General features: G+C 49.2%; 1 protein-coding gene across 3 annotated transcripts in view; it reads right to left on the bottom strand.

The window, feature by feature from the left end:
- The window catches only part of SYT9 (synaptotagmin 9), a 185418-nt gene that overhangs the window by 12829 nt on the left and 148282 nt on the right, over positions 1–24307 (bottom strand). Inside the window, exon 7 of one of the 3 annotated variants that reach the window (XM_082341596.1) lies at positions 13598–13663. The exons of the other annotated variants lie outside the window; for them this stretch is intronic. Coding sequence (XP_082197722.1) covers positions 13628–13663 — 36 coding nt within the window. The 3' untranslated portion in view covers positions 13598–13627. The remainder of the gene's footprint in view (positions 1–13597; positions 13664–24307) is intronic. 3 annotated transcript variants of the gene reach the window in all.

The following is a 24307-nucleotide window of genomic DNA, read 5'->3' on the forward strand; positions in this document are numbered from 1 at the left end:
GCTTCCTTTAGGGATCAGTCATGGATCTCCCAACGTGCTTTTAAACTAAGGTGATTCTTTTGCAGAGACATTTATGAGACCTGTCTGCACTTCTGTGTTGCCACAAATATCACCTGTGACAATGACTGGGAACTTGACTGCATTGATTTAACTCTCATGGGCGTCATCTTGCAGTTGGAGAACTGAGTGCTGGAAGGAAGGTAGAGCTCATTTAGTCCTCAAGAAAAGGGAGCTTCTTTGGCTTTCAGAGCTAGCCCTGGGTTACTTTTATATATTAATAGAACCATATGCCTGTATGTTTGAAAATATGACATGCAGAGTCTTTCTAACAAATCAGCAATCACGTTCCAAGTTGTAAGACAGAAGAAATTGGAATTCTATCCAACAAGAAATTATTCGACACTGACTTTGTGCCAGGCATTTTGCCAGGTACTGGTTATACAATGATGAATAACAGTCTCTATCCTCAAGGAGCAGTTGGATGTGCTGCAGGTGACTCAAACACAGATAACAGCAAGTGGCACCAAATGTTAAGTTAGGGGTGGGCACAGGGTACTAGGAGAAGAGAACTCAGACAAGAGACATTTAACTCACAGTGGGATGATCTTCAGAATGCTTCCTGAAGAAGATGACTTCAGGAATGCTTAAAAGATGAGCTGGATCTAGCCAGGCAAAGAGGGGTGGAAAGGACAGCACACACACAAAAAGAAGTGAAAGCAGGAGTAGGAGCCACGGGGTGAATAAAAAGCATGGTGTGGATCACCAATAATTGGGCATGGCCTCAACATAATGCAAGGGGGAAATGAGGGAGGAGTCACAGAGGATTTTGAATGCCAAAATAAAGAACTTGATCTTGTTCTGGACAAAGGGCAGTTACTGAAGGATTTCAAGTACAGGAGGAACATGGTCAGATTTGTTTTAGGACTTGGACCCCAGAAGCAGTGTGGAGATTGGATTGGAGAGCACACAAGAGAGCAGGGAAACCAGAGCAAGTGAGCATGTGGGAGCAGGTGAAGCACCCCTCGTGCCTTGGAAGTCCCCATCACCCTGGTAGTGAAGATGGGAAGGAGATAGTGGGCTTCGGCTCCTGAGAGCTCTATTTGGCTGGTCCCCAAATAGGACTAGAGTCTTTAAGTTCAGCATTTCCTGAAAAGGGACAAATGGAGCTCTGAAAAAGAACAAAGAGCCACAAATGCCAAAGAGATCGTGAATGAAGAGCCATATATCTACCCCCAACTGCCAACTGACCCTAAACATTAGCGCACAGTAAATGGATGCTAGATCTGTTCACCTGTGAACTTGACTTCAGGATATTACCTTTATGGATGGTGGGCATTTTCTGGCTAAAGAACAAGATCCCAATGTCCTCAAGCTCTCATTTGCCTGACATTGGAGGGAGGTGCACCCAGCCTGCTGCAGGTGTGGGTACCTCGCATTTCTCCTCGGGATGCTTCCACCCACTGTAAGTAGCTGTGTGCAGGCTGCATCTGTCTTAATCCTCCCCCAGGCACGCTCACACTGACCAGTCCCCTCCTGTCTTCTGATCACCACATACCGGAGACTTATCTGTGGACCACAGAGGAAAGCCTCAATCACCACTGGAGCAAAGGTCAACAATGAGCCCAAATCAGTTAAATACAGTGAATTTAACTGATTCAGACCTCAAGGGGTTCACAGTCAAGAGAGAAGACAGATGTATTTAACAAACTATAAAGCTAGAGGCGGTAAGTGGTCAATGTGAGTCACAATCAAAGTATTAAGGGAACACTTCGTGCTAAGTGGGGTGCAGTTCACAGAAGAGGTTGCACTTAGATTGAACCCTGAGGATTATGTAGGATTTATACAGTGAGAGTGTAGAGGAACAGTATTCTAGGGCAAGGAAGCATCAGGAGAAAAGGTACAAAATAGAAAATTAATTTAGAAAACATAAATAGGTATGACTATTTACCTAAAAGCTTCCATGTAAGCTTTTGAAGGAGAAAGACTTGGTCAAACCTGGGTTCTCCTTCCTAAGATGAATGGCTTAGAATGAGAAGGAAATGACTGAGGGGCTGCTGAAATCGCTTCCACAGACCACCTGAGGGAGAGGTGACAGGCACTGGGCGACCTCCTTCTCAGGCACCTGCTGGGGCCAGTCTCACCTGACTGGGTGGTGATGCCAGGATGTGCCTGCCCTGAACCAACTCCTGATTGTGCCGGTTGGACATAGCCTCGGGGCACGCAGAGCACTGGAACCAAGGGTGTGGCCAGGTCTACCTAAACCACATGGACACAGAGGGAAGCCAGTGGATCCTCAAGGAAAATAGGGTTCTTTTACTAGAAGAGGAGAGAAGAAACACTGCGTATGAAAAAACCTAAGTGTCCACTTCACAGCTTTTCCCGTTAAGATAACCAGGGAAAATCATGTTGCAATCTGAAGGAATCAAATCTTTGCAGCTACAAAGTTTAGCCTTATCAGAATACAACATTGAAAAACACATTTGTGGGGAAAACTCCCCAGAATATAACATGACTTCTAAAATGAAAAAGAGTATTACATTAGCTTTTAGGATTTTTTTTTTAATGGGGCTTTCAGTTAATCAATTTTACTGTATAATGTTCACTGCACATCCTACTGGTTTTGAAAATTATGGTTATATTGAAGCAGATAATCTAGGTGGGGGGAAGAAACAGCAGAAGCAAAACAACTGAAAGTAAATTAGCAAAAAACTTACATGACAAATCATTTGGGAATGTGAAGTTAAGGAACACTGAATTAGTGCCAGCAGGATGAAAACAAAAGAAATTTCCGGAAAGTTCTTAGGCGTTGTTTTAGTTTCGTAGTCTTCACTGAGCTGAATAATAACAGCACAGAGGGGAAAAATCTTTTAGAACCAGCAGACCTGACCAAGAATGTGACAACCTGGCTGTGTCTGACTGATAGAGCTGCGTCTTCTTCCAAGCTGAAGATCTGCTGGGATGTGTAGGTTCCTGCAATTTTTTTTCTAGGAAGAGGGCAGGGGAAGAAAAAGAAGATTGCACCTGGAACAGCTACAGGTTGCCCACTTCAACTTGATGACGAAGTGGTGAAGAGACAGCCTTTCCTAAGGGGGCGGAGAGAGGTCCCTATCTGGATCTAGCCCAAATAGCCTTGGTTTCTATGCCCAAGAAGCAATGGCATAGAAGAACACTATGATGTGAAAAGCTCCGTATTGAATCAGAAACATCTTAGTTTAAATCTGGATTAGTCAGCTTTTGCTGCAATAACAAACAACCCCCAAATCTTAGTTGCTTTCAACAATAAATTTGTGGGTTGGCTACAGCTCTGCTGGGCTCAGCTGGACCTGGCTCCAGACAGGTAGAGGTCTGCTTCTGTGTCTTATTGTTCCAGGACCCAGGGAATTCCCATGACAGAGGCCAAAAGCTCAAGGGGTCAAATAAAAATATGTGATGCTTATTAAAGCCCTCACTTGGAACTGTCACCCCACCCATAGTCTACTGGATAAAGCAAGTCACAGGGCCAAGTCCAGGTCATTGGAGTATAAGGCCCTCAGAGAGTGTGGAGAGGGCATATGACAATGGGCAGATAATGCCATCTCCTTCATTATGCTAGCTCTACCACTTATTTGCCTCTCGATGTTTGATAAGTTAGTTCAGCCTCAACTTTTTTCATCTGGGGAGATAATACGGTTTACCTCACAGGGTGAGGGTTAAATTAGATGATGCATGTACAGCACTTAGCACAGTGCCCTGGATGGAGGAGATGTCACATGTAGGAAAGCTAATGTTGTCTTATTATTAATCTGAGGCATCAGATTATAGGTAAGGTGTGCCTGCTTGTCAGGAGCCCAGTGACCAGCACTGGGGAGAAGGTGGGACACAGGATTGGCAGGTTAGATGGGCACAGACCAGGGTAGCAGAAGAGGAGGGTGGTCAGGCAGGCACGTAAGAGCTGAAGGTGGTGGGAAGGCCAGGGGCACATGAAACCCAAGGCTCATGAACATGGGGTGATGAACGCGTGGACGCACGGGTGAGAGATGGCTCAGGTCCCCTCTCAAAGAACTCTGGGAGAGCAGCTGGGTTGGGAGAGCTTGTGGCTTTATCTTCCCACCCCCGGGGCAGCCTGGTCACCCTACCTCCTCCAGGTAAGGCAGACTTGGCCCCTGAGACCAAACCTGCCCGGCCTCACTCCCTCACCTTCCACCCACACTGTCCAGTAGCCTTTCCTCTCCCTACTGCCCCCCACATCCTGTCCTGTACTTCCCCTGCCACGAATGAATCCCCCCTTTTCACCATCCCCAGTCCTCCTCTGGGGCTTTCCATCTGCTGTCCATCCTTGACCTTTATCAAAGACTCCATCCCTCTCCTCCCCTTAAGTCAATCCTGCTTCTCTCTGAAGTCACGATTCTGCCACCCTCTCCTTCGATCCTTTGAACTCCCCATACCTCAGGGTGGGGTGGTGGCATCGTCTCTTTTGCTCCTTGATGCCTTTGCTCCTACACCTTCTTGTAATACTGCCCATCTACCCTCGACCTCTCCTCCTGCTACCACCAGGAGGAGAGGTAGCAGGAGGAGAGGTCGAGGGTAGATGGCTTCTTGGCCGCCCCCTTCATCTGTGCTGCTCCGGTTTTCCCTTCCACCCCCCAGCCCCACACTAATAACCAGGACACGGAGGTGTCCCACTTGGGTGCCAACACATCCCACTGTGACACCAGAGCTGGGCATATGGTGGCAGTGGCGGGTGAGGAGAGTAACGCAGATCTCTGGAAAAGCATTAGAGATGCAGCCTCTGACTTAGTGTGTCTACTGCAGAATTATCTCGGAGGTGAGTTATTTATATAAAAGGTGAGTTATTTTGAGAGAATTCTTTGTGCTCTGAAGCAGAGGGGATTTTGCCACTTTATCAAACGATTTCAGTGAAGTCTGGAAAACGAAATCCATGTGCTACATAACGTTGGAGACGGTGGGTACAGTTGGTATTTTCAGCATAGATTGAAGTGGGAAGATCACAGCGTGAAACTGCAATAAGTAAAGCACAGTCGTTTCGCTGAAGCCGGCACAAGCACATGCATGGGAGGCTTTCTTCTTTGGAGCGGGAGGTGTGTGCTGCTACCCTGGTCTCCACTGTGTGGCCAGTGCGGCCGGGACTAGAGCTGTGAGTGGAGAAGATACGACCCCGTGAGGGGTCTGTGTACACACTGCTCGTCCCACTGGAGCCTTCAAAGGCAATAATGTTTCCCGCAAGCCTCTGGCTAGACCTCCACACCTGAGCACGGCTTCCTCGCACGGCAAAGGCTGTTTGCAGAAGAGAGTTGAGACAGAAGCAGGTGGTTCTGAAGTCCTTTCGGAGGCCATGGCCTCCTCTGCCCACTGTCCTCCCTCCCTGCTGCCTCGCCATCTCGTGCCTTCTCAGGTTGACAAGCAAAGTTACAAAATCATCTCGGAATGCGAAATATCCCAAAGTCTGCAGGACCCTGAAGCCCAGCTGTATTTCTCTCTTTGTGGACTGTTCAGACTTTTCCTAAAAGCCCTTCCAGAGCCAGGAGGTCCCATACTGTCGGTCAAAGCACGGGATGCTGTGTGTGAGTGTTTCCATTCACCTTTCAGTGGGTAGAAGTTGAAACACGTAAACTTCCAGAATCGTGCACCGAGTGTCAGTGAAGGACCCCCCGGTCTGGGAGTCAGGAAAGGGGCTTGCGCACCTCATGCTGAGCACGTGGGAAGCTAGGCCCTGCCTTCTCGCCTCCCTCCTTCCCTTCATCTGTCTTTCTCTCCTTCAGCCAATTCCGAGCGCCTCCTCATGAGGCGGGATCTACCCAAGGCTGCAGGGACTCAGAGACACGTGAGATTCCACACCTGCTCCCAGGGAACTCATCGTCTAATCAGGACAACAAACACAAAGTTACAACGCAGCCTTACGCGAGCTATCACGTAGGTATTTACACAGAGAGGAGGCTATGCTTGGGCTGTATCCTAAAGAAGTCTGCACCGCCGTTCTGGGGAGGTGTCCCAGGCAGATGGAACGGCACACGCAAAAGGAAAGCGACACCACAGCGCAGCGTCTCTGCATCCTAGAAGTAGCTGCTGTGGTGTGGCTGGGGCATAATATGTCGAGGGGCAGGGTGGAATCTGACTCCAGAGAGAGCGAGAGGAGCCCGGCTGTGAAGGGCTCTGTGTGCCCTCTAAGGAACCTGGGTTCTACCCTGCGAAAGGAAGCCAGGGAGAGTGAGAGGGAAAGACAGAATTGGGGCGGGGTGCCCGGGAGACATGAAGCTGGCAGGCAATTCCCAGATGCACTCCCCAGGGCACAGGGGAGCCGGCTGCATGTCTCCTGCTCAGAGGGGCTCTGATACTAAGTCGAGACTGGTCAGACCCCACAATGTACCATGGTACCGCAGCGGAAAGCCTTAGCGTCCGCCAGCCCTGCAGACACACATACATCCAAGTCACCAATCCCCGCAGGCCAAAGCAAAAGGATGGCAGGATGTGTGAGCCCTTGGGCCCCAGGAGTACAGGTGATGTCGCGGTCACGGCCAGGTTCTGCTGGGACCCAGGGTGGACACCGCAGGTGGTGCTGGTATGGGTGCGTCCTGTGCGTCCTTCCCTAGCTCCTCTCAAGGACTGAGCCTTTACTGCTCCCTGGAAGGGCATCATTCTGTTACTCTGGAGTCATTGCAAGAGGCCCAGGGGGCTGACCAGGACCAAGGCGGCTCACAGACAGAAAGGCAGGGCAGCGACCACCTGCCCCCATCATCCAGGAAGAAGGGAGGAGAAGCCTTGTGCCTCCCACAGGGAGCTCGGGGTATCCACCCCCCACTTCTCCTCGGGGGAGTTGACACAAGGGCCATGTGGCTGGTAGGTGTCGAGGGGGAATGCCAGGGAGGGCTTTTCCTTCCCTTGCTCTGGGAATGCCAGAGTCCAGGTTCTTAAGGGACCACCCTGTGGTACCAAATGCTGAGCTTAGGAGTCAGGAGGCTGCCATGATGTCACTGGGCCTGGAGACACTGGATGGGAGGACAAGCCCCACAGAAAGCCCTTCTGGGAGGTCCCAAAGCAGGAGAATCAGGGTCTGCCTAGTATTTCTGGCCAGCAATCCAACAGCCCTGTGGGCCTGGTTCCTACTTTAATAATAATGACAGTAATAATAGTTACTATCTCTTAAGCTTATACTAGGTACTAGGCATGCTTTTAATTACTTTACGTTTACTAATTCACTTAATTCGTACAACTCTAGAAGGCAGTTGAAAAACAAGCTCCACTTTACAATCCTTCCAACAATAACGATGATCATCCATGAACATCTGGCTCTGTCACGTCACTGGCTGGGAGCCTCTCATCCTCTCATTTCCTCTGCAGCCCTGGCTCAGGGCCGGGCATGGCTGTAAGATGAGGTGGGTGCCCTCCAGGCCAGTCTGGCACCTGGATGGTGCTGTGCTGGGGGCTGGTTCCCAGTCTGGGGCTGCCACATAGCTGCTGCTCGTGCAGGGGCAGAAGCCAGCCCCGGGGGCCAGTTCCATGCTGGCCGCAAGAGTTGGGCTTTTCAGCAAGCACAGCGGCAAGAGCCCCATGCTACGGACAGGAGGGCAGGATGGCCTAAGCCCAGACACTGGCCAGGGGGCTGCTGCAGCAGTCTGGAAGAGTCGGCTCCCAAACAGGGGACTTCCTCAGCACCCTCCGGTGTAGACAGTGTCTCTGGGATCCCAGATTTAGGCACAGAGTCAGAAGAGCTGATTTGGCCCAAGAGCCCTGCCTATTAGAGAAGCTGTCTCTCTGGTATCACGAGGCAGGGAAGCAACTGAATCCTGTGGGTCAGCAGCGCCCTGGCCCCCAAACTGATGTAGAAGAACAGAAAGCAGCGTAAGACAGAAACTTGGGGCATAACTGTATCCAACTGTGAGCCCACGAAAACATCTGAGAGAGACAGAAAAGGGCCGTCAGAGGTTTGGGAGGGAAGAAGGCTTGTTCGGGGAGCTGGCAGAGCAGCGAGGTCAGGTTCCTGGAGAAGCACGGGGGCAGCAGCTGAGGGAGGGCAGGCTCAGAAAGGATAGGGTCACAGAGCAAGGGGCTCCTGAGTGGGTCACCACCGAGGGAGGTCAGGGTCAGAGGGGCAGCAGCTGTGAAGCCCAAGGCTGGCGCCACATGCTCTCAGAAGCCGCTGGGCCTCACGGCGGCACATTTTTGGACACTCTGGTTCTCCCTCTGCTTCTCTCCTTCCCTGGTACCCACTTGTATGCTGACTAACACCGATGATTCCAATTTCCCTAGCACCCATTAAGTGCCAGACACTGTGTTGAACACGTTACATTATTTTCTCATGTTTAAGTCTCACAACAGCTCTACTAGGCAGGGCCTATTATTGTACCATCACAATGTTGAATAATCTGAGGCTTGGAGAGGTTCAAAGACTGGCTCAAGGACACACAGCTGGGAAGTGGGAGAGCAGAAATGTGAGCCCAGGGATCTGACTCCAGAGCCCCTGCTTCTAAATATCACAAGCTTCCGGTTCCCACAGTGAAAAGACCTCGTCCCTGCCTTTGAGTTAGTGGGTGGTGGCCCAGGGCCCCTGCAAAAGTCCAGCAGGGGGGACCCTCCTGGAGGCCTCTTGGCAACCAAACCAAACCAAACCAAACCCCCCTCCCTTCTGCCCCCAGATTCCTCTAGGTCCCAGTGGTAATCCTGCTGTGCAAAATCACAGGGAGATGAAAGGCAAAGCCTGCGCCCCTCCTGCCCTCCTGCAGCAGGGCCCGGGGAGACGGCCACCAGGAGACCCAGACCTTCCCTTGGCTCTGCCTCCACGGGAAAGCATACACGTGGGCTCTGGAAATGGGGCAAGTTTTCACTTAAAACCATCTGCAAACAAACTTCAGTGCCTTCAAAATTATACATTCACAGACCATTTCTAGACTCTGGAATAGGATTAGACGGTAATGATTTAATTGATGGTTAAGTGTGTAGATAAAATGAATGTGCTGAATCCTTTCCGTAATTCTCTCTCCAAGGAGCCCCAGCAGCTGTAATTACTGTCTGAGGCTGAAATTACAAACCAGCTGTAGTTTTAAGCAAAATGTGCTGCAGCCCCTGCTGGATCTTTGAGTAAAAGTTGGTCACTCCCAGCCCAGGGCTCACTAGGCCTTCTCAGTGAAGCACCGCCCTGGCAAAGGCTCCTCTCCCAAACCTTGGGAGCTTGTTCTCACGGTTGCTCTGTACCCCTGGCCCTCACTGCACACTGCTCTCTCTCCCCTGCTGCGGGTGATCCTTCCTCCTGCCCCTTCTTTACCGGGAAGATTCCTCAGACCAGCCAGCTCACACAGATCTACCCCTGCGGGCTGAGAGCAGGCTGAACAAAAGGGTGCCCTTAAATCTCAGCTTGGGGATGATGGCGGAGCTCTCCTTGCCCTGGAGGTTGACTCATGGGGTCACTACAACTCAGGATCTACACCCTTTTTGCGGCCAATACACCAAATTAGGTTATAAATCCACTTCTGGCTACAGTGAACCAGGAGAGCTGTCGCTATTGATCAAATGAGCCCAGTCACGATTAAGTTCCTTGCAGAAGCTAAGCTCCTGTCTGGACAATTATGCAGAAACTCATGTGTTCATTCAACAACCACCACAGAACTACCGGGTACAACCTATGTGCTGGGTGCTGTGCGGAGGACTGGGGACACCTTGGTGAACCCAGCAGACACAGCCCCTGCAATAATGGACTGTGGCTCTTGAACTGTCCTCGACTTGACCAGGAACCTGGCAAAGGTCCTGGCCAGCAGTTTCATACATCTGGACCTGCATCTGGAGAGGAGGTAGGTGGATAGAAGAGGCTGGGGTGGGCATGCTGCAGGTGAGGGGTGAACACAGGAGCTGCTGATTTCAGCAGAGCTCATGGGAAACAATGGGCTTGGTTCTCTCTAGCTGCTTTCATGCATTCAGCACTTTCTGAGACGCCTACTGCGTGCACAGTCTGTGCTCCTCTGTGGTTCATCTCTTCTACCCCAAGCCAGGGACCCCATACCCTATTCCTGCAGGGCTCTTACTCGGTGTGAACAAGACAGAACACAGCACCAGGTAACACTTATCAAAGCTGTCATCAAACAATCTGTCTCATGATCTACTTATGTAGACATCCTTAGCTGGACTGTAAATTCCATGGGGGATGGGATTAGCATTTTCCCTCTGTATCTCCAGTGCCTGCCAGAATGCTCACCACCTGCTCAGAAATATTTGGTTTATGAATGAAAACAAACCATCAAATGCTAGGGAGGAAGAAGACAGATGTGACCAACACATTCCACTACTTGGAGCAGGGCGGGTGTCAAAGGTCCCCATTTCCACCCCTAAAGGGGAAGCGGTGCTCAACTCCAAGGACTTTGTCAGGCGAAGGTGCAAAGCAGGGGAGTTTGTGGAGTGATGAGTAAATCCAGGCTTCACAGGGGTACCCTGGAATTCATTCATTCTACTCCCATTCATTCATATTCATTCATTCCCTCTCTCTCTCTCTCTCTCTCTCTGTTCATTTTTCCTCAGTAGACTGTGTGCTTGTGCAAGGCAAGCTCCACATACTTTTATTGCCAAATCCTTTGTCTACACATTGGATACTACAGAGGGGCCCTAAATAAATGCTTCAGAATGAGCACACCAGGGCTTCCCTGGTGGCACAGTGGTTAAGAATCCACCTGCCAATGCAGGGGACACGGGTTCGAGCTCTGCTCTGGGAAGATCCCACATGCCGTGGAGCAACTAAGCTCGTGTGCCACAACTACTGAACCTGTGCTCTAGAGCCTGCGAGCCACAACTACTGAGCCCACGTGCCACAACTACTGAAGCCCACGCGCCTAGAGCCCTTGCTCCGCAACGAGAAGCCACCACAATGAGAAGCCCGCGCACCGCAATGAAGAGTAGCCCCCACTCGCCGCAACTAGAGAAAGCCCGCGCGCAGCAACAAAAGACACAACTCAGCCAAAAATAAATAAATAGATAAATAGATTAAAAAAAAAAAAAAGAATGAGCACACCAATGAAGCCATCAGAGCACTGAAGGGTCACCTGCAGTGACACGGATGGCCAGGGGAGGGCAGCAAAGGGTAGCAGAGCTGATGGCAGAGGCCCCAGGACGGGGCTATTTGCTCTTAGGAGATCACTTAGGTCCTATCACCCATGTGACTACTAGGCGAGAGCACTACCACTGGAGAAAACTGCTGACAGAAGTCCAGTAAAGTCCAGAATCATAAAGGAGGGAGGTCAGTTTGAGTGGGGAGCTACAGAGGCCGGTGGCCAGTGCTGGGGTTTGTGTGGCGATGAGCTGAGGCCAGGATCACAGGTGACGAGTGTGTGGTGTAGAGCCACAGTGTTGGCAGCACAAGCCCGTGCTGAGCATCCCTGGGAGCCTCAAACTTACCCCCGGTGTTGACTCTGGTCCTTAAGGTGACAAATGTCCTGAAACTCAGACCTGATACCACGTTCCATCCTGGTTTGGGCTCAGGAACAGTGGGACGGAGGGCCAAGACCAGACGAGGGCTGGTTTTGTAAAGGATGCTCTCAAGGTTCCCCCCTCCCGCCGCCAGGTGTGGGAACTGGCAGAGCCCTGGGGCTTTAGAAGAAGAGCTCCTCCTCTCAGTGGATTTCCCCTGTAGCGCAGAGTGCTGATGGCGTGTGCAGAGATGTGACAGGAGGCAGGTGGAGGGCAGGCCAGTCTCCTGCCGGCCAGGATCAGCCGTCACCTGGAGAGGTTCTCAGCCGGGGCTACCGGTCTGGTAAACTCTGGTCCAGGCTTGACTTGCTGCCCTGCCTATGTTGGCTTGAGCCTTTTGGAATCGGCTAGAAAATGGTTTCTTTCCAGGGTGGCAGATGATGGAGTCCAGAGTTGCAGACATTGGGGGAGTGGTGGGGAGTCACAGCTGGAAGGTTAGACGGACAAGGGGATGGTCAGTCTGAAGAAGGGGCTCCGTCCAGGCTGGAAAACAATGTCCTCCGAATCAGGGGAAGGCCTTTGGGGCTTGGTGGATGTGACGTGGCCAGCTAACCCAGACGGCAGGACACACATCCCTTTGGGATACTATGAATATCAGTAGCTTTGGGAGTCCTTAGCCCAGGAGAATATGAAGAAGCACATCCTGTCCAGTATTTTTAACCAAAGCAGTTTCCTGCATGAAGCTCACAGTGTCCTAGCTGTGAAAAACCTGTGGCCTTGTATCAAGTACGCTGGTTCTTTGAAGAAGCTCAGCTTCCTAGGACAGAGAGATGAGCAGATTTCTAGGTTCAGGAGTGGACCCCTTTAGGGAAGTGGATAAACAGGCAAATTTCACATTTCTAGACAGTGGAAGTGCTGCAGAGGGGCAGAAGTGGTGCTGAGAGAGACCAATTAGTAAGAAAAAGGCAAGAGTGCACTTTCCTTACTGTTTCTTTTCATCTTTTGTACATGTCCATGTAAAATATCAGTAATTGTGTGTTTCTCATACTTATGGAATCTAAAAAAAAAAATGGTTCTGATGAACCTAGGGGCAGGACAGGAATAAAGACACAGACGTAGAGAATGGACTTGAGGACACGGGGAGGGGGAAGGGGAAGCTGGGACAACGTGAGAGAGTGGCAGGGACATATATACACTACCAAATGTAAAATAGATAGCTAGTGGGAAGCAGCCGCATAGCACAGGGAGATCAGCTCGGTGCTTTGTGACCACCTAGAGGGGTGGGATAGGGAGGGTGGGAGGGAGACGCAAGAGGGAGGAGATACGGGGATATATGTATATGTATAGCTGATTCACTTTGTCATACAGCAGAAACTAACACAACAATGTAAAGCGATCATACTCCAATACAGATATTAAAAAAAAAATTGTGTGTTTCTGTGAGCACCTCCCTTACTGTCACTTCTGATTGCACAGTCAGAATAGCATTCTAAAGAGCTTTTCAAATATTTCAAGTCTCTCCATCAAGGCTTCCAGCAACAGAAGCCTTTATTTTTTCTTCTGAGGTTTTGAAAATCTTTATTCTAAAGCTGATGGGAGAATCTAACCATATGCAAACACCCCTTCACTGCCTCAGTCTCTCTGAAGATAGAGTAGTTCTCCTAAGGGTCTCATTACTTCTACTTTGCCAAAGAGTTCTCATTTTTCTACACATTTTCTTTCTCCTTCTCCTTCACATTTTAATATACACTTTTCCTTACTGTCTACATTTATCAGAAGATGCCTGGTGAAGTACACTGTTAATGACCTACCCAGCACCCATCCCCCCTATTTCCTTCTTCCTAAGTGAACCCTGAATTCATCCAGGTTCCCACCTCTTGCCATGCACCTACCTAGGCACCTCATGAGAAGGGGATCCATCTCCAGGGCTGGACCTGTTTGGCCCACATAATCCCATTCCCTTTGCCAGTGACTGAGTTAAACTTGGCATACCTTTGACCATGACACACAAGGGGAAAGTTGGGGACTTGAGAAATTTACTCCTTGCTCCATAGCTTCAGGAAGTGCATTTTCCTCTGGTTATTTTCACGTCTGGACACAATGCCTAGAAGTGCGTCCATCTTGCTGCCAACCTGAAGACGGCAGCCTGGAAAGATCCAGTGTTCCTGACCCCATGATTAGCTCCTGAATCTACCATCCCTGATCCCTATCTTACCTCTAATTCCTTAGCCAGATGATACATTTCTCATTGTTTAATCCAGTTTGTGTCAGGATTTCTGTTCTTTTTTAAAAAAAAATGAAGAATAGTTGATTTACAACATTACATTAGTTTCAGGTGTACAGCATAGTAATTCAGCATTTTTACAGATTATACTCCATTAAAAGTTATTATAACAGCTGCAATTCCCTGTGCTATACAAGATATTTTTGTTGTCTACCTATTTTATACACAGTAGTTTGTACTTCTGAATCCCATACCCCTAATTTGCCCCTCCCCCCTTCCCTCTGTTTTTTACATCAAAAGTATTCTAACTGATTTATCCTGCCAGCAAAGCAACTCATGAACTTGTCAGATCCTCTGTTTTCAACCAACAAAGACTTCCAGGAAATGTCTTTTCAGTGAGCTTCTCCCTCAAGATGAGATTTTATCTCTGCACTAGTGCTAGGATTTGTTTCAGGAGAGCATCACCTGTACCTGTGATACTCCCATAGTGCGGTCATTTCTGCTAAGACCCACGCATCTGCTTCTCAGTGAGTCTTCTGCCTCAGATGCACACGTTTCCAGGCAGGCGCAGCACATTGGTCTGCCCATTTCTGCGTGGTCTGTTGACATGCTTGGGTGCCTGCAGACCTTGCTCTGGGTTAGTGTTTGTTCTCTGTGAGGGATGCATTGGGATACCTAAGGCCACTTACAGCTAGGCTTTTGGTCTTCCTTCCTGGGCACTGCCTGTCCTGAAACTCTTTTTTCCACATCCCATTTAATATCATTCATAGCAACTGGTCTAATGGGTTATCTGTTTTGTTGTGTTGTTTCCCTTTTCCTCCTGGTATTCATTTTTAAATCCTCCTGATGAGACTAACTCATCAATCACCAGTCGTCCCCCGTCTGTATAAGATCTTCTGCACTCTTGGCTAAGAATGGTGTCTTCTAGTATGTTAAGCCAGGGTTCATAGCCTCAGCTAAATATCAACCTGATCTTTTTAGGTAACTGTTGATCTTCTTTGAGATGTTCCTAGGTCTTCCAGCGTCCCAAAGGGCGATGGGAAGAAGTGATGAAAATAGCGCCTGTTTTCTCAAGTCCTTCATTTTCCACCCCAAAATCATCGTGTCTGAAGATGCAACTGTTTGCTCCTAGTGGGTTGTCTCTGGCCAGGAGAAGCAGTCAGTTCGCCCAATTTCGGCTAACTCTTTGTTACACCTTATTCACCATCAGGAAGGCATCTTGCCGTCAGATCTTTGGGGCCCATGCACAGCTGCTCTATGCCCCCCAACAGGGAGTCACCAACCAGGGTCTTTTAAGCTTCCCTCCAAGCAGCATTCTTCACACCCATATTCTTAGGGCTTCTTCTTCATCTATGTTTCTCTTCCAGAAACTCTGGACTCCTCTCTGTGGGATAAACCTCATTTCTACTTGGGTTGTTCTGCTCATTCTAGCTTCTTTTCTATTCAGAGACATTCCCACCATTTTAAGGTTTCATCTTAAGCGCAGCTAGACTGTGACAAACTACGTGAAAACAAATAGAGTGACCCAAATCCAACACCCACCAAATGTACTTCTGGGCAGGACAAGTCCACACGTGTCCTGGTCAGTCTCTGGGTTGCAAAAAACAGAGACTCACTCAAGGTAGCTCAATAAAAGGTTAGCTGGAGTGGTGGTGGTGATTTATTGTAAAAGCACTCACGGGGCAATAACGGAAATGGATTCTCATAGAAGTTCAAGAGCAAGAACCATGGTAAGAGAGGCCCTGTGAAGAACCGAGCAGGAGTTTTGTTCTGGGTCCAAGGGAACCCCTGGAACGTCAGCATCAGAACTTCTAGAGGTTGTCTCTGGTCTGCTATTAATGAGACTTCTCTGTCCTCTCCTCTTTTCACCAACTGGCTTCTTAATCCTCTACTGAGTATATATTTCCATTCACTACAATTTCAGCGTACTTATAATGTGATTTTTTTCATGGCTTACCAAGACCTCTAAAGCCCCCCTTCATCTCATGGTTCCGCTGATGCCTCATTTTCTTCACATCTACCAAGTGCAGGGGTAGTATCTAATTGACCCAACCCACCTTGGGGTATCAGGCCATGTCACGTGTCACTGGACAGCCCACAGACTGGCTGCTGGGAGCACGTGCCCCTGTGGCTCTTATATCACCTGTGGCCAGGGTTACACTGTACAAACCACGGCGGTCAGGACGGCCTCTTCTACAGACATGGGAGTGGAGGTGTGTGCGCATGTAGTGGGGCTGAGATGGGGCAGCGCTGTGCATGGGGGTCAGATGCTTCCACAGCAGCCTTGGCAGGTAGAACCCAGTATTCTCAAGGCTACTGGAGATCAGACAGGCCCCTCTTTCTATCAGCCCGCCTTTGGCTCCATCACGGACCCCCCGTCACCTCCTTTTTTCCTAGAACAGAGAAAGCTTCCCAGAAGGTTTAGGTTCACGTTCTAGGTGGAGGTCTCACACCACCATGAAACTGCAGTGACAGAGTGACCTTTCCTCCTCTTCTGTGTTGTGTGAATGTCCAGGCCTCCACTGGCCTGTATAATTTCTTCCATTCTCTCCCAGAGCTTTGTCCTCTCTATTAAGCTGGGTTTTTCGGCTGCTTCATCCCTCCAAAAGTCCTGGAGTTTGTCTGATTGAAGCCAAAAGGGCACAGTGAGTGTTTGCATCCTGAGTGGTGAGGGGTGGCCTCTCGCATCAATGTTGGGCCCTTTAGAATAAATGCTCAAAGACTGTCCACAGCTGGACGTGCTGGAAATGAATGGAGGTGGGGGCTATGAATTAGAGCGGGGAGGAGACAATTTAACAGGAAGAAGCTTCTGCATCAAGGGCTGACGCTGGAATCAGAGGTGAGGTCCAAGCAGAGGTGTGGCATGTCATTCAGGCGTCAGGGGTGAGGCGTGGAGGTGCACGGGATGACAAGGAGTGGGGCTCTGATCCGAGGGGTGCGGTGGCAAACTGCAGAGTACTGGGACGGGGGGGGTTGCTGCGGACAACCTGATCAAAGTTGATAACAGAATAAGAGCAGCCTCTGGAGGCTGCAAAAAGCCCAGCAGGATCCAGGTGGAGAAAGAGGCCCTTTCAAGGCTGAGCGAGGTTGGAAGAGGGCTGAGCTGCTTCCAGGACACCGGAGAGTGCGGTACGTCTGCAGAGGAAACCTGGGGACTTGGAGATGCAGGAAGAGAGGAGGCAGGAGATCGTGTGGGCCTCGTTCTGGCCGCTGTGGGAGGTGGTAAGGGGCGCCGCATAGATGCCGGGTGTCCTGCCTCGTACGGAGAGCAGCCTCAGGCCACTCCTAACCCCACCTGGGGAGTAACATCTGCTTCCACAGGCTACAGAGGTGAGGTGGAGCCAGGCCGTGCCTGAAACGGGGAGGAACATCCTGTGTGCTCGGCGAGAAAAGCTGGGAGTAGACCAGGGCCACGCATCTCCAGGTTAAAGCCCACACATCAGTCATCCCCTCTCTCTCCTCTCTCTTCCGTCTTGCCTTCCCTCTCGACCTCTACCTCAGCCTATAAAAACGCTCACGTTTCTTGCTTCCGAAAAAGAAAATCCTGCTCTCAAAATCCTTCACCCTTTTCTAGCAACGGACCTGACCTGCCTTCCCCTTTCAGCCAGGACACGGGAAGGAGTTGTCCGTATTCACTAACTCTAATTCCTCGGGCCTTGTCTGTCTCCAGTCTGGACGCCCCGCGCCCCGCCCGGCGACACCACAGCTCTGCTGAGGCTGCTGTGCTCAGGGGAAGGACACACACACAGACGGACACCCAGGGGAGCCGGCCGCGCCCGTGCGCACAGGAGGCCTGGGGGGCTCTCTCCTTCTCTAGAGAGCTGAGGAATCTGAAGGGGGCAGAGGAGCGGCGTCTAGTGCTGATGAATGACTTCAAGATAGCACACAGCTTAATTTGCGGTTGATTTGAACAGATTTTGTCCCAGGCTGCTCGGTGACCTGACGTGGACTGTCTCCACGTGACCCTGTCTCCCGTGTCTCTCTCCAGTCCTCGTTCCCCCTCCCCACCCCTTGTTCAGAGGACACCCATCTGTCTGAGTGCCCTTTAGGACTGCTGTTCCAGAATTTTCTTTTTTCGGTCCTCACTCTGGGCCTCAGCAGGGAGAGGGCTGTAATAGGAAAAGCCTGCCCGTCTGAATCCAGGTCCCCTCTCCCCACAGTGGGATCACAGTGAAGTCTGAGACTCGGGCCAGTAGACAAAACCTGCAACCTCCCTTAATTCAGGGAAAGCTTTGCTCTGTAAAGCTTGGCACTTCCTGACATGCTCTTCCCCGAGGGATCTGGGACTTAAAATTCAGGCTAATTAGCCTTTTGTCAGCGGATTATGGGCATCGGCATTTTCATTTAAAGACCGGGTGAACCAATCTGCCTTCTTCATGTGGCCATGGGCCCAGAACAGAATCGGACTGGCTGTCAGCTCAGAGAAGGGTAGGAGCTAGGAGCAGCGTGTGCATGCGTGTGTGCACGTCTGGGGTTAAAATCACAATATATCTTCCAGAAGAGCATCTGTTGGAAGGTAATACGTGAACGGTTTGATTTGTCAAATTCTACTGCTTTTGGCACATAGTGAACCTCCTTAATCTCCCCTCTCTCCTGTCAGCTCCTTCTTCCCTGACCCTTACCCCAAACACCCTGTCCCTTCTCTGATGTTGTGCAGCTCAGTGGACGCCAGGACCCTCCATCTGGCCAACAGAGAGGCCTGGTCATCGTCCTGAGCTCCTCCCTCCCCCGACCTCTCAGAACCCTTTGCAGAGACATCCTTTCCCACCCGGCCCCCCTACTTCTTCCCTCTTCAGGCCTGAGCATAGCTCATCTTGACCACTCCAGCCCGTGCTCCTCCAGACGGTCAGTGTGATCCTTTCAAAACACACATTTGAGCATGCTCAGCTCTTCTCAAAAATTACCCCAAAGCTCCGTTACTGCCCCAGCAGAAAGTTCTAATTCCTTATCGTTTCCTTCCCTCTCTGGCCTCATTTCCGTCCCCTGCGTACCCTGTGTTTTGGTCATCCTGAACTCCTTGGTGTCCCAGGCACCAGCCCTTCTTTTCCACCATGCCTCTGAAGTGTTCACCTTTCTCCTTGAGGTTCCTTTTCCTCTTTGCTCAACGGGAGGATTCCTACTCATTTTCTAGAGCCTGCCCTCGTGGGTCATCATGTCTCTCTGGTCACCACCCTTCCCCAACGAGTGGTTGGGAACTTTCTTGCCTGTGCTCCCGTACAAATCCCCCACTGTCTCCCTGGAGGCGGGCCCTGCGTCCTCAGGACTTTGGACAGGACCCGGGACCCGGCAGGAGGGGGGAGTCGATGTGGAGCCAGGTACCTCGGGGAACTCTTTCACAGCAGCGACACACACATCCAACAAGAGTCGCCATTCCTTCGTTCTGTGGCTTTACCCAACATTCTTCTTCAATTATAAACACACAGTTGGTGTCTCTGTGCTGTTTAAGCATTGTAGGCAAAGCACAGCTCCAAACCAGAAGGTTAAAATATTTGTGATAGGGCTTCTCTGGTGGCGCAGTGGTTAAGAATCCGCCTGCCAATGCAGGGGACACAGGTTCGAGCCCTGGCCCGGGAAGATCCCACATGCCGCGGAGCAACTAAGCCCGTGCGCCACAACTACCGAGCCTGAGCTCTAGAGCCCGCAAGCCACAACTATTGAGCCCGCGTGCGACAACTGCTGAAGCCCACGCGCCTAGAGCCTGTGCTCCGCAATAAGAGAAGCTACCGCAGTGAGAAGCCCGCGCCCCGCAACAAAGAGTAGCCCCCGCTCACCGCAACTAGAGAAAGCCCACGCACAGCAACAAAGACCCAATGCAGCCAAAAATAAATTTACAAAAAAGCAAAATATATATTATACATATTTGTGATAAAAATAATCTATTTGTGCTCATGCAAATGTGGCAACACAAACTCAGACATGCAGCAACCTACACAGAGAAGCTCAAACCAATGGATGGTGTTGTTTCCTGACAAAGAGATCTGATGAAAAATCTAGAATTCTGGTCTTTTGGAGAAAACACATTCTGGATGGCCCTAAAAATGCATGCAGCTGGTTATGATTCTATATTTCCCTTTTAATACTCCCACATGGCATCAAAATTCCACTGGTCTTTCTAAAAGTACATATCCTTTATTTCATTTTTGCAGAGTGTAGATCGTGACCCATCATAGGTTTGTGAAATCAATTTAATGGTTGTGACCAGTATTCTTTTTTCTTAATGAAATAAGTTTTTTTTCTCCAAAATGCATCACATGGATGTGTATTATTTCATGAAACTTTTGTTGCAGTTTTATATGTGTGTGTATGTTGTGATGTAAAATGTCCTTCTTACTGTAAATCATAGCCAAGAGCATTCGAGTCACACTGCTCTATTCCATGTATAATCAAGAACTTAATGAAATATTGTGCTACACCCTACATTCTAAGTCTCTGTGAAGCACTGGAAATCCCCAAACCCAGAGAAATGACAAACTTGGAATACCTCCCAAAAGTTATCCTTATTTGAGCATGGAAATAGCATCATCAAAAATGAGTGACTGAGGGACTTCCCTGGTGGCACAGTGGTTAAGAATCCGCCTGCCAATGCAGGGAACACGGGTTCGAGCCCTGGTCCGGGAAGATCCCACATGCCGCGGAGCAACTAAGTCCATGCGCCATAACTACTGAGCCTGCGCTCTAGAGCCCGCGAGCCACAGCTACTGAAGCCCGCGAGCCGAGAGCCAGTGCTCCGCAGCAGGAGAAGCCACCGCAGTGAGAAGCCCTCACACCGCACGAAGAACAGCCCCCGCTCGCCACAACTAGAGAAAGCCTGTGCGCAGCAACAGAGACCCAACACAGCCAAAAATAAATTAATTAATTAATTAAAAAAAAAAATGAGTGCCTGAAAAGTTGGGTGCAGTTATATTTTCCCACTTATTCAATGAACACTCAGGGAGCATCCTTCATTGCCAGATACTATGCTAGGAGCTTTCATACATGTTCTATCATTTAATCACCACATCAGGTATTTAAAAGCAGATACTAGCAGCCCCATTTTATGGAGGAGGAAACTGATCCTCAGAGAGATTAGGTAATTTGCTCAAGCACAGCAGCTCTAGGAGCCAGAGCCGGCTGTCGGTTCCCCTCCCTTTAGACACTAATGCAGCACAACTGGGCTGGTCCACCAGGACGTTTAACTGGGTCACACCTTCCTCTTTGATTAAATGAATTTGTGCTCCTCAATTTTTGTCTGCTTCGAACACAGTAGCTCTTGCATTTATCTGTTTTATACATTCAGTTTCCAAATTAGATTTCGCTTCAGGAAAGAATTCAGGAAAAAAAACCCCAAACTCCAAAAACTGCACAGAGCTGTGTTAAGCAATTAATTTAAGGCTTTAGGTATGCTTCAAGTTGCTAAGAACTACCTTAAATTTGTACATCTATAGATGCATGTGAACAGCAGATTACAAATAATCTTGAACCCTGTAGGACCTTCATGGACCCTCTAGTCTGCGAGTCAGACTCAGCAAGTTCTCATATTACAATCCAAATGCAAATCCATGTCAATCCTACTGAAGATTTCCTGGAGCTGTGAAGGTGAACTTGTCTCCTGTCAGCAAAATGGACTCTAAATCTATTTAAATGTCTTCTATTTCCCTGCTGTCCTTACTCCTCTTCTCCCCAACACCAAACTCCTTTCCCTATGGCTGGCTGCCCTCCACCACCTCTCTCTCTCCCCCAAATCTACTCTTCCTTCAGCTTCTTCAACCACACGGAGGGCCCCTTATACAACCTCCCACCCCATCCCACTCAGCAAGCGCATCTCACTCAGAAAAACAGAGCCTTATAGAAACACAGGTCACCTAATGGTCTCTGAGCATGGAGAGGTGGTGATGGTGGAGGGGGCCCAGGCTTAACTTCTAAGCCCTCCTCTCTGGATGGGAATGGGTGAAGCTCTGAGTCTGGCTCAGATATGCTTTTTCTTTCATAGCCCTGGTTCCCCATCATGCCCTGGCTCATGGAGTCCCCTTCCGGTCTTGACAGCTGATCCACTGATCTGCAGTTGCTCAAGGACGCTCCTAAAGTTCAGAGCCATCCACCTCAACTACAACGCAGGGCTCAGTGCTACTGCTATCATTGATTCTGTCCCTAGTTCCTACTACCAAGGAAGTCCAAACCCAGCAGAGCGGCCCCCTGGGCTCCCATGAACTCAAACACAACCTGTAAAGACAGTGAAGGAAGCTACACTGGGCTGGGGGGCTTTAGAGAATTACTGGCTTGAAATGGTAAGAGGAACATCTGCTGGGCTGAGGAGTCCTCAAAGACTTCCACGTGATTCAAAAGTCCTTTTCTTTCCTATTATTTCCGTTCTTGCTTTCAAGCATTTCATCTGGCGGCAGCAGCTGGATCTAAAAGCTATTCCTCTTAACAAAGTGCAGACTTCTCAAGGCCTTTGCTATTAACTCTTTGGTGCCTACTGACGTGCGAGAGAAGCAGGACAAGAGGTGGAGAGGATGGTGCACCATGTGTGATGGCTTAGACTGCCAGATGCATCAGTGCGACCCATGGCGCTATTCCTGACTTCCCCTTGTTATCCTGAGAGTGTAGCATTTCTCTTACTATTTCTTTCTCGGCAAGGACCCCTGGATCCTTATTCCTGATATAAGATTTAGTTCTAGGTGAGCCCACATTCACATGGTACTCTGGTTCCATACTTGAAGAGCAATGGAAGGGTCACATTATTTTTAAGCAGTAGGATAAGAGCCATTAGCGCTCATACTGGGAATGGACACTCTGCAACTTTAAAGAATGTAAAATTTTTAATGCAAGATCAGATTATCTCACCCCCAGCTACTCACCTCTGAAGACAATGTTGACTAGACCCTGCAGGCTGGAGAGGCGGAACTGCAGGCATGTGCCTGCCCTGCCAGCCTTCAGGGTCCTGTGGTAACAACCTTCCACAGACAAGGGGCCTGGGTTCTCAGCGCATTCCTGGACCTTCTGTGCCAAAGTCAGTCCAATTCCCCCACCCTCACCTTTCCACCAGGCTGACCCCCAGCCTGCCAACCTGAGATCCTGCTTGGATCCCACCTCAATCCTGAAAGCTTGCCATGAGGAGCTCTGCCATCGCCCTCTGGAACACAGAAGCCCACCCTGATCCCTGCCTGGCTCTTGGTTCGTTAGTTAGAGGCTGGATCTGCGGCCACAGTCATTGTCACTGGGGGGCTCCACTCACTATCTTTGGATGGAAGCTTCCAGAACTAGGATGCAAGCACCAGATGCTCAGCCTCAGTATCTTGATGACGGACTGTGTAGACACCTCTGCAGCCAGGCCAATTCCTCCATGCCCATCTCCCCCTCATGAATAGGTGCTGCCTGTTCCTGTTCAGCTCTGCTCCCCGGTGTGGGCCCATCTCCAGTCAACAAGGAGGGAGATGCAGATGAGCCCAAGAAAAAGCATTCTGCTTGGATCCACACCTCCATGTCCCCTTCAGAGACTTCATTAAGCATTCGTAACAGGAAGGCCTGGAATGTTTACGTTATTTAATTGTCATCAATCTTAATCCCGTCGGATGGCATTTGCTGTCTTGATTGGTTTTATGACCTTTCTCTAGTAAACTTTTTCAATCTGGACACTTACTGTCAGTATGTACACTATGTAAGTAGCTCCACTCAGATCCTCAGCTACGTAGGAAAAAAAATATCACACCTTTGTTTTCCTGCTCCTCATTCCCAACTGCTTCTCTTTCTGACAATCTGAGCACAACTCACATAATCAGTTGATTACATTATGTAATTGCTCAATGATTTGCAAAGTTCCCCTTGCTTTTTTCAGAAAACCCCCTTTCCTTATTTTTAAGCATTACAATGATCAATGTCATCACATTTCATTCTGATTTTTATTTAAAATGGGGGTGGGATATGTAATTCTACCACTACGGATCACAGACTTTAAACATACAATTGAGCTTTAGCTTGTAAATAAAAATAAAATAAACAAGCAGAGAATTAAAGTTAATGTTAGAGCTGCTGTAATACTATTATTAAAAGACCATAGATTTTCATTTTCATTCTAAACAAATGAAATGCAGTACATGGTAGGAGAAAATCGTGTGACTGATCTTCACTCTTAAGGAAACTGCTTTTTTCAACCCAAGGGAGCCATCATAAGATGGACAGCTGTCCATGAGTCCTTCAAATCCACACAGGATTTGATTTTTCCTTTGGAAAAATAAGACATAAATGCAAAAGGAAAGCAGCTTTCCCCCTCACTTTATACAGTATTTGTGTCATTAAGAGCAGAGAGTCTCTCTTTTGGCCACAACTGTTTCAACACACAAGCTAATTAACCAAACATTGACAATTTGTTTCATTAGGAAAATTTTATTGAACGTCTGTCATGTGCCACTTACTTTGGTAGACATTGGACATATCCCAGTGAGCAAAACAGATGAGTTGATATCATGACATCTTTGGGAATGGTTCTCTTCACTGCAAGGGAACACCAGTTGGGACAGGGGTGGGTGTTCGTCTATGTCCCGGATATTTTCTGTTTCAAGTAACAGAAATCCTACCTCGTAGTGCTTACATAACAAAGGAAATTTATATGCTTACATATTCATAAAGGCCAGAGGTAACATTATGTTCAGGAGAGGCTTGATCCAGCAACTCAACCATATGATCGAGGGTCTGAATTCTTTTTATCTCTCTATTCTGCCACCT

The sequence above is a fragment of the Balaenoptera borealis genome (assembly GCF_965194805.1).
Source record: "Balaenoptera borealis genome assembly, chromosome: 11".
In the NCBI taxonomy this organism is placed as follows: domain Eukaryota; kingdom Metazoa; phylum Chordata; class Mammalia; order Artiodactyla; family Balaenopteridae; genus Balaenoptera; species Balaenoptera borealis.